The sequence below is a fragment of the Pongo abelii genome, chromosome 4 (assembly GCF_028885655.2).
Source record: "Pongo abelii isolate AG06213 chromosome 4, NHGRI_mPonAbe1-v2.0_pri, whole genome shotgun sequence".
Lineage (NCBI taxonomy): Eukaryota > Metazoa > Chordata > Mammalia > Primates > Hominidae > Pongo > Pongo abelii.
Window position 1 is genome coordinate 64370729 of NC_071989.2, and position 15658 is coordinate 64386386.

The following is a 15658-nucleotide window of genomic DNA, read 5'->3' on the forward strand; positions in this document are numbered from 1 at the left end:
CATATAATACCAAATATATTATTTGTAAGTTTTATGAAGGATTATAAAACACATGAATCTCTAACATAATTATACCTTGACAGATGAAATAACTAAAAATAAATTTAAACCTCAGATGTACAATTTTAATAAGTCAAAGGTAATATATTTTAAAGTAACCTCAGGTAATCGGCTTACTGATAACGGCCAGATTATGTTTTTACCCTAGATATGCATTGTAGATGGTCAGGTGGTCTGAATCCGCCATAGCCAAAGCTGATTTTGCAAGATCTGCTTCATCTTTTCGACCAATTGGTGTGGTAAAAGGAGACTTCTCTGTCATAACTGCAGCTAGTGTTGCCTATCCATAAATGACAAAACAATTTATCATTAAAGAGCAGTACAGTGAAAGTTAACTTATAAAAGAAAGCAGATCTTAAAACAATCACACTTTAAGTTGCCTGTTTATTTTCAATATTTTATTATGTTTATTAGTATTATATTAATGTTTAATATAAAATATTCTATAGCTAATTTATATTTTCATTTTAAAGTTATTTTTTGTTTCATTTTAAGGAATTTCAAAAATAAATCCTTTTACTTTTATACCCTTTCTGTGAGGTAAGGAGGCAATTATCACCACAATCAGAGAAAAAAAACTGAACATTTATATAAATGATTTATAGTCTGTCATACAGTTAGAGGCAATCTGGGAATCCTAACTCAGTTATCTTGGCCTCAAGACTGCTGAATTTCCACTCTTAGTCTGCCGTGATCTTTAAAAATAATTTGGACTACATAACAATCCATTTGTTGTTGTAGGTTTTCAGATAAACTATCACGGAAGAGGTTATTTTTTGAACTTGGCAAAATTCCAGTGAGTATCTATTTCAAATACCAAACAAAGACAGACTATAGTAATAAGTCACATTTTCTTCATTCTGTTTTTATTTTTAGGTTTTTTAGAGACAGGGTCTTGTTCTGTTGCCCAGGCTGGGGTGCAGTGGCCCAATCATGGCTCACTGCCCCCTCCTACTCCGGGGCTCTAGCAATCCTCCCACCTCAGCCTCCTGAATAGCTGGGTCTACAGGGGTGCACCACCATGCCCGGCCAATTTTTTTATCTTAATTTTTTTTGCAGAATCAGAGTCTCACTATGTTGCCCAGGCTTCCATTCTGTATTTAAATAGCCTTTATTGGTAATCCCAGAAAAGGCCATAGCTTGATAAAGGTGGAAAGTTGGAATGGCACAGTAAGCATATGTGCCCAGAGACTCAGACAGATTTGAATTTGTTAATTCTGACATAATTTGAGAAAAGAGAACTCTGCTAATTATTGGCTCAGAGAGAGAGCACAAAAAAGGAAAGAAAAAAAGTTTTTAATTTTACTTTTCAAAGTTGGTAGTGTTCAAAGCTTCCTAAGAATCATCCACTACATATTCCATTAAATATTTCAAGTGGGTTGAAAACAAAAGTTTAGACAAGCCAAAATCACTCACAAAATAGTACTTACAGTACACTTAAGTAATGGATGAACAGATTTTCAAGTATATAAATATAAAAAGTTAAATATTATATTAAAAAATTCTTATCCAACCTGGCCAACATGGTGAAACCCCATCTCTACTAAAAATACAAAAATTAGCCAGGTGTGGTGGCACGTGCCTATAATCCCAGCTACTTGGGAGGCTGAGGCATGAATTGCTTGAACCCCAGAGGCGGAGGTTGCAGTGAGCCTAGATTGCACCATTGCTCGCCAGCCTGGGCAACAGTGCCAGACCCTGTCTCAAAAAAAAAAAAAAAAAAAAAAAAAAAAAAAATCAAGCATTCAGGCCCTCTCGGTTTTAATGTTAGTATAGACATTCTATTTAGTTAAAAAAATTTTTAATTAACAATTGTTTCCAAACTTGTAATTTCCTGGTCAAAGGATATTTAAAGTGAAGCAGCAGCAGCAGCATTGTTTGACTTACCACTGGGTCAAGGCAGCCAAATATGGCACCAAAAATAAGCATTTTGCCAATCTTGACATTCACAGGTAAAGCTGCAAGGTGTTGGCCCAACGGAGTCAGTTTAGGCTCATTTAATTCACAAGCTCCAATTTTTCGGAGCAAATTCATTGCATTGCTGATCACTTGGAGCTGAGGAGGATCTAAGGCTTTGGAGAGGAAATCTTCAGGAGAACCAAGATTACATTTCTGCAGATTAAAAAAGTAATAAAATTGGTATGAAATCAAAGAATGAACACTACCCAATGAGATGGTACTGGAACTAAATTTGACTTCAGTAAAATTTTGAGCAAAGAGGGTAAAATGTGTAAGTAGGGCTATCCTGTTTTTTTTTTTATAATGGTGGTAGAGGAGTTGGGGGGAAAAGTGTATGAGTGTATGTGTGTGTTTGGGTGGGGAGGGAATAAGGATTAGATTTTCCAGTCCACATTTTTAGTTTCTTCATTCCTGATTTTGATAGGAATCAAAAATCTAAGAAGTGAAGGATATTACAGATCTTTCAGTCTAAGAAGACCTTTGTTTAGGTCAGGGTTTCTCAATCTCAGTACTACTGATATTTTGGGCTGGATAATTCTTTGTTTTACGGAGCTGCCCTGTAAACTGTCAGATGTTTAGGAGTATCCCAGATCTCTACCTACTAGATACCATTTACCCTCCCTGTCCAATTACGACAACCAAAAATATCTCCTGACATTGCCCAATGTCCCCTGGTAGGCAACAGTGCCCCCAGTTGAGAACTACTAGTCTAGATTATGAGGCTGTATTTTAATCTATAAAGTGTTAAGTGTCTGGCAAAATCAAAACACAGTGGATTTACTTATAATAAGATGGATAAGGGCATATATTAAAGAAGAGTAAAAAAGGTGAAAATCTAAAGCAATATAAGGTAAGTTTAGGTGTTCATTTTTTTCTTTTCTAGAAAGGGGTGAAGGACAAAAATCCATCCGAGTTCCCTTGAGATTACCATAATATGAAGGCATAATTCCTCCAAAGGTACACGTAAGATTTCAGGAACAGAATAATCCATAAAGCCTTCAAATCTGAAAAATAAAGTAATACTAAATACATATTATCAGAAATGTCACACAATACTGGTTTATGTGTTTTATATTTCCAGTGCTATGCCATACCTTTCTCTTGTGTACATTCGGAAACAGAAGCCATCTCTGACCCGCCCAGCTCTTCCCTGGCGCTGCAAAGCACTGGCTTTACTGACAAACGTCTCCACCAAAGAACTCATCTGACTGCTTTCATGGTACCTAAAGAAATGTTTTAGGAGAGAATATGTAGATAATTGACTTAAGTCAAAATTGGAAAAAGCTGGATTTGACTTACAACTAAGTTAAACACAGGCTTAAAAAGTCCATTATTGTGGACCAATAGTTCTCAAATTATGCTTCATATTTAAATAATTTAGTAAACATTGCATACTAAATATACTACAAATTAAAATCTGGCAAAAGAAAAAAAAATTATTTAATTTATCCTTTCTCATACTAATCTGATCATAGAATCTTTTTTAAATTTAGTAGAATACCTATTAATTATGCAATGATAATTCTTTGAAATATTTTGAGAAGTGTTACTGTGAACATTACAATTCAACATACCTTTCATGATACAGTTAAACCCTGAAAACATTTTCTCTAGAGGTACAATTCAAAGAATTAAGAATCTACTTTTCATTGAATAGTGGTAGTCTCTTGCAAATATTGCTATGGTTTCCTAAAACAGGGGAGAGTGTATCTAGATTATAGTAAACTACTAAAGGTGGTCTGTCCTATTTATTCAATATAAACATTATTTATACGGTAGTAATTTTTTTGTTGAAAATTCAGTTACAGTTACCTATTAGGTTCCAGTTACTGAACTAGGCAGTTCAGTTACGAAATTTTCATTTTGGCTGGGCGAGGTGGCTCACGCCTGTAATACCAGCACTTTGGAAGGCCGAGGCAGGCAGACTGCCTGAGGTCAGGAGTTTGAGACCAGCCTGGCCAACATGGTGAAACCCTGTCTCTACTAAAAATACAAAAAAATTAGCCGAGTGTGGTGGCATGTGCCTGTAATCCTAGCTACTCAGAAGGCTGAGGCAGGGGAACTGCTTGAACCAGGGAGGTGGAGGCTGCAGTGAGATTGTGCCACTGCACTCTGGCCTGGGCGTCACAGCAAGACTCTGTCTCAAAAAATAAAATAAAATAAAAATAAATTTTCATTTTACCCATTTACAAATGAAGAAAGTGATTAGAGAGGTTATATGTTACATTACTTGCTCAAGAGATTTAAATTCAGCTCTTACTCCAAAAGCCATGTTTCTTTTTAAAATAATCACACAAAGAATGCTTTTTGTTAAACAATTTATTTTACAAATAAAATATCTATCAAAATTTATGTTCTGAAAATTTTTCTCAGCACTTTTCTAAAAGTAGCAGTATACTGGTATTACTTATGGGAAAACCCATGAAATGAAATTCTGACATTTACTCTCAGGTATTTTAAAGTTTCCTATAGTTTCTCTAAGGCTTTTGCTTTGGACAGAACTAGGACATTTAGGATTTTCCCTAAATAATTTTAGGATTTCTCCCAAGAATTCAAGAGCCCCAACCTCTTTCCAGGTTAAAAATGTTTTGATTTGGGAAATTTAAACTTACTTATTTTCTTTTGTTCTTCCAGTATCAATTACAAATACAACATCAGGAATAGTGATACCCGTCTCTGCAATATTGGTTGCTAAAACAATCTGAAAATAAACAAAAAGCTTAAAACATTTAGACTACTTTCATGAATATATCACTATTTAAATTTCTTTAGTTTGAGCTGATGAAATTTAAAAACTGAATTTCAATTTCAGTTACAAAAATTTACAATCTATTTGCTATTACTGTGTAATTTTAATTTACTCTAGTTTTGTCAGCTTAGCTTACTAATTAGACTAAATCTAAAATACAGATTTTTATTCCAACAAAAATACCACTCCCCTAATTCTAGTCAATCTCTTGAAAATGATATAAGTCGGGCTGGGCGCGGCGGCTCACGCCTTATAATCCCAGCACTTTGGGAGGCCGCGGTGGGAGGATCACCTGTGGTCAGAAGTTTGAGACCAGCCTGGCCAACATGGCGAAACCCTGTCTCTACTAAAAATACAAAAATTAGCCAGGCTTGGTGGCAGGTGCCTGTAATCCCAGCTACTCAAGAAGCTGAGGCAGGAGAATCACTTGAACCCAGGAGGCGGAGGTTGCAGTGAGCTGAGATTGTGCCTCTGCACTCCAGCCTGGGCAACAAGGCTGGAGTGTTGTTTTGAAACTCGGTCTCAAAACAGAAAAACATAAGTAGAATGGGGAACTGGGTAGAGAATGGAGACAGCTTAGCACAACCCTTCACTATTATTAGGAAAAAAAAAATCACATTAATGACAACTAGGTTGTTGTCCTGGCTCTGTTACTTATTAGCTTTGTGACCTACCTAATGGTTTATGTACAATAAAAATCATCAGAGAGGATCTGCCTAGGGAACAACAAGAATACTCCCAGGATTTAAATATCCAATCTCCTTCGTGATGCCTGATACCCAATCTCCTTTGTGATGCCTTCTTGGGAAAAAGTTGTGACTTTTTTTCCTCAACAGGGAACATCCATACCATGTTTTTCAACTAGCACTCCCTCAATGAAGTCTTCTCCCTTAAATAGCACATAATGTAAATATTCAAATGCTTGCATTGTAACATTGGGTTCACTTCTGATGATGGCAAGGTGCAGAACACTTGGAGTTGGCAATGTGCTATCAGGCACTTAATGTTAACAATTGTCTTTGATGATAAAAAGTTATACGGCCATCATAAAATACTCTCAGGTGGATCACATATAAATTTGCTGTACTAAATTTTACCTTCCTGACTCCTGGAGGAGGAAGTGTGAATGCTGCAGCTTGATCTTGGGTTGAAAGAATAGAATGCAGAGCTATCACTTTATATCTGAAAGTTAAAATCATAGTTCTTAGCAAGAGTTTCTCTTTAGAAGACACTGCAAAGAATAACAAAATTTATTTGCATATAGCAAGCAACTTTAAGATTTTTTACTATGAAAAAATTTAAACATACACAAGTGTTTACAGAATTGTACAATGAAACCTCATATACATGCATCACAAAGAATATAAACAAATTATGCAAATAGGATTAATTTTTTTAAATGTTCTTTCTAATGTTGAAGTGGTTTATATGGTTTACTACAGTAGTAATAAACTCTATCAAAACATAGTAAACAGCTGATTAAATATATATGGATGATAAACTGCAGCTTGGTTGGAGTTTTGCACAATTTAGCGGGTTGGCAGGAGTCACCATCTTACTTTTTAACCACAGGATTCCTTCCCTCTGCTTAATCTTAAGAAGATGAAGGCTGGCCAAGTGCGGTGGCTCAGGCCTGTAATCCCAGCACTTTGGGAGGCTGAGATGGGCGGATCATCTAAAGTCAGGAGTTTGAGACCAGCCTGGTCAACATGGTAAAACCCCGTCTCTACTAAAAATATAAAAATTAGCTGGGCGTGGTGGCGTGCACCTGTAGTCCCAGCTACTTGGGGAGGTTGAGGCAGGAGAATCACTTGAACCCGGAGGCAGAGGTTGCAGTAAGCTGAGATTGCGCCATTGCACTCCAGCCTGGCCGACAGAGCAAGACTCTGCCTCAAAAAAAAAAAAAAAAAAAAAAAAAAAAGATGAAGGCTACAGGCAGTGGCTCACGCCTGTAATCCTGGCACTTTGGTAGGCCATGGTGAGAAGTTCGCTTGAGCCCAAGAGTTTGAGGCCAGCCTGGGCAACAGAGGGAGACCTTGTCTCCATGAAAAAAAGTTTTTAAATTAGCTGGGCATAGTGGTGCACAACCTGTGGTCCCAGCTGCTCAGGAGGCTGAGGTGGGAGGATTGTTTGAGCCCAGGAGTTTGAGGCTAAAGGTGCAATCGCACCACTACACTCCATCCTGGGCAACAGAGAGAGAATCTGTCTCAAAAATAAAATAAAATGGAATAAATGCAGAATATAGTACCTAAAAATTTTTAGTAGATAACATGTTATAATGGAAGTGTTTAAAGAAAAAAATCTTACTTCCCCATAGGTAATTTTAACCCATGGTGAAAAGACTTTGAAAACTCTGATCAAGGGTTTTAATGTTCCAAATATTTTCCTATTTTAAAACTACCAGGAATATACTGAAGATGTGTAGTTACCGTTCAGAATAAAATCTTCTGTCATTTGATAGAAGATCATACAACTGCTGAATATGAGCAAGGCCTGGTAAAAAGATCAATACTGCTCCTTCAATATTTCTGAATTGGGGACTTTTATCTGAAATTTTAAAAAAGATACAATATTCAAAATAAGAAGGAACAGCATATAAAACATTAATAAAACATCTCCAGCTAGTAGAAATGTTTTATCAAATCAAATGGAGACCCATTAGAAATAGAAATATACCTAAGTATGCAAGAAGTTCCAAAATGAGATCCAGGTTGATTTTATGAGGATTCATGTATAGAATAGCATGCTGAGTGCGGCTGCTGTACTTTTGGTAAAATGGATTTAAATCAGCATGTGCTCCAGTCTGAACTGGGATGTATTCCTAAAAGAAATCCAACCAGAGGGAGCTGAATAAAAATATTAAGTATTTTTGTAAGACAAAGAAGGAAAAAAGGCGGTATTTGCATTCATTCAAATCTATATTTTTCTCATTGTCACCATTACTATTTTGTTAAAATACAAGAAGAGTATACTTTTTAATAGTGGTGAGAGTATCAGAAAATATCTCTGTCCTATAATTTAATGTCATCCAGCCCTTAGGTAAAGCAAAACCTTTTTATCTTGGCATATACATACTAAAAGAATTGTAGAAAAACATACTGTAATCATGTATGCATCATTCTGTGGCAACTAAAAAGCAGCCAGGCCAAGAGAGGTCATAACGTTAGTAAGTAGTTTGTACCTGGCTCATTCCTTCTACATTCTACTTTGGCTCCTGAATTCCAATCATCTCTTTTGAAATAACTATATTCTAAAGTCTTTCTTTAGTTTGTAATTTTTACCTCTGGGGTTTTAGGGCAAGATTTTAATTTTTGCTTTAAAAATTTAATTTTTGTCTATCTGCTTAATTAAAATATAAAGATAACTTTATTTTCATCAAATTGGAAACATGCATGAAATATCATGGATATGACAAAAATGCTGGATCCAGTACCACTGGCTAAAATGCAGGATAACATTGTTTTTGTGATATTTCTGAAAACAGGTAATTGAGACTAACTTCCCAGGAAGAACTATGCCCTAGACAGCTTCATTATGTATGTATGTATGTATGTATGTATGTATGTATGTATGTATGTGTCTGTCTGTCTATCTATCTATCTATCTATCTATCACTATCTACCTATCACCATCTTGCCTCTGCCCTGCTCCTGCCAGGACAGAGGCTAAGAAAACCAATGGCAAGGATCTAGATTTGGGACTTGCCCTATCCTGACCACCTATGGTGTTGAGACGAAGTAGAGAAAAATCACTACTAATGTACTCCTCAATAACTGATCACTGTTACAAAAAGAAGTTGATTCTAATTTGTATGGTCCTTGATTTCGTATGCATACCTAAGATGGCCCAGAATAGTGTAAGAGGACAAAGTATCACAAATGAAAGACTACAGTCTATGAAATAAAGATTAAAGAAATGACCTTTAAAATTTGTTCATTCTCAGATCTGTTCCTCATCTATCAAATTATACTCAAATTCACTGTGTTAACCATATGATTTTGAAACTCTTGTGGCAGGTTAGGCCCTGGATATCATTATCTGATATCTTTCAAAATATGTTCTTTTTACCTGATATTTTTTTATTCCCCCTGCTTTGCTTGTAACATTAATGGTTACTTCTTCTTCCTCTTCCAGAAACTTCTGACAATATTCTGAGTCTTTTTCCAGTACAAAGCCTGTTTCTTCTATTATATCTTCAAGATGAAAAACCTGCATAGAATAAGGCATATAAATGGGTGAATTCAAATTCGTTTCAGTAAATATCATTTTAAAGAGAACAGGGGACACCACCTTTTGAATGTCACCAAACGTTAATTTAGAATATTATGAAAAAAATTTTTTAGTATTATTTGGGAAGGAAGACTTGGGTGACATAGAGGGAGTGTCTCTAAAGTCTCAGGACAAATTACATTATGAGATATATTTATATATATACATATAATGTGAAACAGTTAAGAGTAGATTGTATCAGCTGAACTGAAAAGGTAAGAATCAAGAATAGAATACGTAGAAAGGAAGCTTCAAAGACAACCCTAAATTTGAGGGGTGGGTGAAAAAGGAGTTCCTTATTGCCAGGTAGCCACTCTTTTTTTTTTTTTCCCGCCTAGTCATTAGATGACCAGGGAAGAGCAGCAACTCTTAATCTGAATATAATGATTTTCATGTGAAAATAGTTTTATGTTCTTTAGCCCTCACTGCTGTCTTGAGTCAATACCCTCCTTTCTCTCCTATCCAGCCTCAGGCAAGGCAGTTAACAGCCATCTGATTCTTAAGGCTGTGTCCGGCTCCTCACTCACTGTACCTAGGAATAGTTCTGGCCTCTGACTACAAGTGCCCATCTTCTAGGGAAAGAACCTGGTGGGAATGCAGTTTCTGCTTATACACACATTATAAAGAAAATTTACCTCAACAGGATAACTTCTTCCTGAAATTCTGAGAATGGGGCAGTGTGTGAAATATGTAGAAAATTTTTCGCTGTCCACGGTGGCACTCATTAGAATCAAGTGTAGATCAGAACGTTTCTGTAAAATTTCCTTCAAGATAATTAGTAGGAAGTCTGATTGGACACTTCTTTCATGAACCTAGTTTTAAAAAGGGAATAAAAAAATTCATCATATATTGTATAAATTGTAGTAAGAGGCTTGAACAATCAGACACCCAGATTTACTAAAAGTTATTCAATACCTAAGTACAGTCAGTACACGTGCAGGGAGTGAGAAGCTGTATGTTTTAAATAAGACAGATCTTCAGAACTGAAAATAAAGTCATTCTCTAAAATTGGAAGTCACTGAAAATCATATAGTGAACTAGATTAGCCATGACAGCATGACTCTACCCTAGGAGATGGTTTGCAAATCAGATCAGATGTAGCTGATAAGGCTGGGTGCAACCCTAAGTTTGAGGGGTGCATGAAAAAGGAGTTCCTTACTGCCAGTAGCTCATACTTGTAATCCTAGCACTTTAGGAGGCCGATGCGGGCAGATAACCTGACGTCGGGAGTTTTGAGACCAGCCTGGCCAACATGACGAAACCCTGTCTCTACTAAAAATACAAAAATTAGCCGGGTATGCTGGTGTGCACCTGTAATCCCAACTACCCGGAAGGCTGAGGCACGAGAATCACTTGAACCCAGGAGGCAGAGGTTGCAGTGAGCCAAGATCATACCACTGCATTCCAGCCTGGGCGACAGAGTGAGACTCTGTCTCAAAAAAAAAAAAAAAAAGATGTAAGGTATATCCCAAATTTCACTTAGAAGCAAGAGTGACTGCTAAATCTCTGCCACTAGTATAAAACTATACTGTCACCATTACAAGACAGATGGTTTACTACTAGGTAGAAAAAGAGGCATTAACTAGCAGGAATCCGACAGAATCTCTATCACTGTCAGAAAAAAGGGTTTTATGCTCTTCTGACACATGCATTTTAGGGAAGAGCACGGATGAGGTATACTGTCAGAACTTTAGTATCTGTTGACTGTACGAGTCTGTCTTCCAACTTTCTGTACTGTGACTTATTTCTACTCTATTTTATAACAGATTTAAGGTAGCACAAAAGGATAAAGTGTATCAAGATAACAAAACAGGTTTTATCATTCATTTGTTTGGAAGGGAGGCAGTAGGGGTTAAGTGTTCAGACTCTGAAATCAATTGCTAGGGTCCAATTCTTGGCCACTTACAATGTGACTCAGGGAAAGTCATTTAAATATTCTGGGTCTATTTCTTCTGTAAAAGGAGAATACAAATAATGCAAATTTCATAGAGTTGTGACAATCAAATGAGATAATGCAAAGCCCTTAGAACAAAGCCTAACAATAAGTATTCAGCATTGTGCTAGATGCTGGAGTTTAAAAAGCAACCAAGAGAGTTCTCTTCCTTTGAGTTTTCAGTGCAGTAAGAAGATACTGTATAGGATGGTTTGAAATTATATTTGAAGGATAGCTAATCCAGATGGTCAAGAAGGCTACTAAGACAAATGCCACTGATGCTGAGGACTGAGGGATGCGTATGAAAAGAAAAAGAGGAGGAAGAAACGGGATGAAAAAAGGAGAAAAAAGCATTCATGTCTAGGTACACAGTGTGTATGAACTGATGGTAGAAAGAAGGATCATACTAACTTTCAGAAACCGGAGAAACAAAAACAATGACTTGAGCATGGAATGGGGGATGGGTCAGAAATAAAGCTCGTAAGATACTCAATAAACTGCCCTGTAAGGCCTTGTCAGCTGTGTTAAGGAGTTGTGATTTTATCCCAATGAGTCAGGAAGAGCAGTGATTAATGCATTTTAAAGCAGAGGAATCATGTGGTCTGAGTTTTATTTTAAAAAGGATAATCCTGGCTACAATGTGGAAAATGTGGTGGAGGAGAGCAAAATAAAGCTGGAAGTTTAATTCATTAGAGACTTTTGTAGTAGTTAAAGAAATAATGGTGGCCTCTCCAAGGGTAACGCCAGTGAATATGGAGAAGAGTAAATGTACTTGAGAAAGGCAAAATAAAAGGACTATATGACTGGATTCAGGAGATGTGGGAGAAAGAAGGAAAAATCTTAAAGACATTTTTACTTTGGTGGTTTGACCAGGTGACTGGGGATCATTCAGAGATTGAGAAGAGATGAGAAGTGTCAAGTTATAAAAGATGAACAGGGAGGAAAGATGTTGAGTAGTGGAACTGCTGAGTTTGGAGTTCTGGAGACTGAAGGTATCTAGACGGTAGCTAGATATTTAAGTCTGATGCTCAGGAAGGAAATCTAATGGATGGCATAGATCTGGAAAATTTCATCAAATAGATAGGAAGGCTGGAGCGCAGTGGTGCTACCACAGCTCACTGCAGCCTTGACCTCCCAGGCTCAAGCAATCCTCCACCTCAGCCTTGCAAGCAGATGGGACTATAGGTGAGTAGATAGGACTACAGGCAAAAGCCATTAAATCTAGCTAATGTGTGTGTGGTTTTTTTTTTTTTTTTTTTTTTTTTTGCTGTTTTTGTTTTTTTTTTTTTTTGGAGAGAGGAGGTCTCCCTTCTATTGTCCAGGCTGGTCTCAAACTCCTGGGCTCAAGTGATCCTCCCTCCTCAGCCTCCCAAATTGCTGGCATTATAGGTGCAAGCCACTGCTCCTGGCCAGATTTTTTTTTTTTAAAGGAAAAAAATAAGGATAGAACATAAAATAGAGCAAATAAAAATGCATACTATGAAGTATACTTGGTATAGATGGGCAGAAAATTTGGCTGTAAGCACACTAGCAGCCATCAAGAAAACCTACTCAATTCACACACTGACCACAAACTAAAATCACACAATTCCTAATAGTAAGGCCAAAAGGAGCATTAACCTGACTGTCTTCATAAAGAGGGTCCTGTATAATGTCATGGACTTTGTCCTGACATCTCTTACAATAAATACTTAACATGACGATGAATTTCACTTCTAGGCTTTTTTTACTTGCTGTAGTGTCTAAGAGGTTGATGGCATCACAGTGGAGCTCAATTCAGTTAACTGTGTCTACGAATGGCTAATACAAAACCATGAAAGAACACAACTTCCTGAAGTTGGTCTGGTTTTTAGAGTTCATCCTGATCTATATTTACCAAGCAATTTTCTGGTAATAATTTGGGGTTCAACAGAACTAATTAACTGCTACAGATGTTTCAACTTACCTAACAGTAAGAATTTCTCACTATAAATATATTGTAGCTTAATTTAAGAATGGTAATAAGAAAAAAAAATTAGCATTTTGGCTCATGTTGACCCTTGATGATACTGATTAAATCTAGGTCTTGGTCATACAAAGCCACAATGTGACACCTTACCCCTACTCCCTCCCCGCAGGAGCCCATGGGCCAGATAAAGCATTCAGCCTCTTTCTCTTTGATATCTTAGTGATAAGAGTGAAACCATGCCTATAAACTTTATAAAATTAATCAAGGAAGAAAAACAAACATAAACCAAGCTTGCAGCACACTCAGCATTCATCATTAGGTCTGCTTGTTCTCTGACCTGCTTCTTCATAGTGGTTCACTGCCTATTGTCCTAGAATCACATAGACCCTAGATTATCATTCCCCTTAACTGCTCCATAGATACCTTGAACATTATGAAATGCTACGTTTTCCATTTGAGAAATTCCTTCAGGTCCTATGTGCCAGTGAAACTACTGACTCAAAGCTGGTCTGAAGGACCCCGACCCCACTGATGCCAGCTGGTATGAAGGACCCCACAAAGACCTGACTCCCCAAATAATGCAGTTTCTACAGCCTGATGATTTTTATCCTCCTTACCCTGACTGATCAATGACGCCAATTTTCCAGTCCCTTGCCTTCCAAAATCCCCTTAAAAGCCCCAGGCCATAACTCCTCGGGGAGGTAGATTGAGGGTCTCCTCATCTCCTTGCTTGGTGCCCTGTAATCATTAAACACTTTCTCTGCTGCAAACTCTACTGTCTCAGTGCATTAGTCTGTTACTGCACAGTGAGCATACAAACCTGTTGGTCCTATAACAACAGTACAGTGTTCTCTCCCATTAAGGAATAAAGACTCCTTAGATAAAAATTCCTATAATTTATTATCAAAATATTAATTAGGTTATTTTAAAATGTCTTTACTCAAACTTATCCAACAAGAGGAAAATAGCTAAATAATTTATGGGACCATCCAAATTATATACTAGTATAAAGCTACTTTTAAAAATCATGTTTTTGGGCCAGGCATGGTGGCTCACACCTGTAATCCCAGTACTTTGGGAGGCCAAGACAGGCGGATCATGAGGTCAGGAGATCAAGACCAGCCTGGCCAACATGGTGAAACCCCGTCTACCAAAAATACACAAATTAGCTGGGCGTGGTGGCACACACCTACTCCCAGCTTACTCGGGAGGCTGAGGCAGGAGAATTGCTTGAACCCAGGAGGTGGAGGTTGCAGTGAGCTGAGATCGTGCCACTGCACTTCAGCCTGGTGACGAGGCAAGACTCTGTCCCAAAAAAAAAAAAAAAAAGTTTTTGTTGACTAATGTGAAAGAATTATAAATATACGTATTAAATATACACATATAAATATACAAATTAAAGATTAACATTGATTTTTTTCTGAATCATGAAATCATACTTTTTCATTTTTCTACCTTTCTATGCTTCTAATAATTTCTAACCAAAAGGAGGAAAATAACCCAATTATATATAGTCTATTAATTAAAAATCAATAAATGAATGAACTTTCACTATTGCTTTCTGAACTTAGTGAATTAACGACATTTACAAAAACTTTATATTGGGGAGATTTTTAATTTTATTTTCTGAATAACAGGAATGGTATATATCTTATCTGTTCTTGAAAAATTATACACGAGCAAATTAGTTTATATACACTAGGCTCCTATGGCATTTAAAATAATTATAAGGTGAAACTTTTAGCATAATTCAATGTAAGTGTGCATTCAAATTTGATTCAAGTTGAGGTATATCTACAAATAAAGTGATATAATGATAAAGATTTCTTATTTTTTTAAGAATTATAGCAGATTCTTTAACAACTAAATGTAGTAGTTGAGAGGCAGTATACTGTTAAGAATACAGACTGAAGCTAAACTGCCTGGGGTTGAACCCCCAGCTACAGAAATTACTGGCTATGAAAACTTGAGCAGGCTGTATGACCTCTCTGTACCTCAGTTTACAATAAGGATATCTGCTTCACTTCACTTCACTGTGTTACTGGAAGAATTAAATGAATTCACTGCCTACTGTCCTGTGTGTGTGTGTGTGTATGTATACACACACACACACAAACACACACTATATATAACCCTTTGAATAGCAAAAGCATATAGCAAATATTATATAGTATTTATTAAACCAACTAACAGGAAATACTTTTGTTACAAGAAATTATTATATGTAAAGTATATAATAATTTAGTAAGCATAAAGAAAATGTTATCTAGTATTAGGAATAACATCTTTTTAATACAAAAATATTTCAAATTTTTGAATACAACTATAGAATCCACTCACCTCATCTACAATAACATGAGACACATTACTTAGAAGACCATCTTCTTGAAGTTTCCTTAGCAAAACCCCTGTTGTACAATACAGTAACCTGGTAGATTCACAAGCTCGGGATTCCATCCGGATCTGATATCCACACAAGGAATTCTAAAGGGAGAACATAAGGCCTTGATTAGATTCTCATGAGTAATATGGGAAACAAGCTTTAAAAAGTGAAGCAGAGGTGCTGATCTTGCTGTTAAATGGAGCATTGTAAGTAATCTAGTACAATTTATTATATTAGTAATTATTAGTTTATTAATAAATATTAGCAAATCTATTTAGTGCAATTTATTATTAAAAGCACTTTCTCATGGTCTTCAACTATATAAAGCTACAAAATATATTTCATATTTTGGCAAAT

General features: G+C 36.4%; 1 protein-coding gene and 1 long non-coding RNA gene across 2 annotated transcripts in view; one reads left to right on the top strand and one right to left on the bottom strand.

Annotated features, from left to right (window-relative positions):
- Positions 1 to 15658, top strand: part of LOC129059402 (uncharacterized) — a 64180-nt gene that overhangs the window by 34065 nt on the left and 14457 nt on the right. The window contains exon 2 of the long non-coding RNA XR_008525264.2: positions 3101 to 3238. This is a non-coding gene — a long non-coding RNA (uncharacterized LOC129059402). The remainder of the gene's footprint in view (positions 1 to 3100; positions 3239 to 15658) is intronic.
- Positions 1 to 15658, bottom strand: part of DHX29 (DExH-box helicase 29) — a 52419-nt gene that overhangs the window by 11258 nt on the left and 25503 nt on the right. Inside the window, exons 12-22 of the mRNA XM_009240712.4 lie at positions 15259 to 15402; positions 9673 to 9849; positions 8837 to 8977; positions 7445 to 7589; positions 7198 to 7315; positions 5866 to 5950; positions 4632 to 4720; positions 3114 to 3242; positions 2948 to 3023; positions 1948 to 2172; positions 204 to 340 (exon numbers count right to left, since the gene is read on the bottom strand). Of these exons, the coding sequence (XP_009238987.3) occupies positions 204 to 340; positions 1948 to 2172; positions 2948 to 3023; positions 3114 to 3242; positions 4632 to 4720; positions 5866 to 5950; positions 7198 to 7315; positions 7445 to 7589; positions 8837 to 8977; positions 9673 to 9849; positions 15259 to 15402 (1466 nt within the window). The remainder of the gene's footprint in view (positions 1 to 203; positions 341 to 1947; positions 2173 to 2947; positions 3024 to 3113; positions 3243 to 4631; positions 4721 to 5865; positions 5951 to 7197; positions 7316 to 7444; positions 7590 to 8836; positions 8978 to 9672; positions 9850 to 15258; positions 15403 to 15658) is intronic.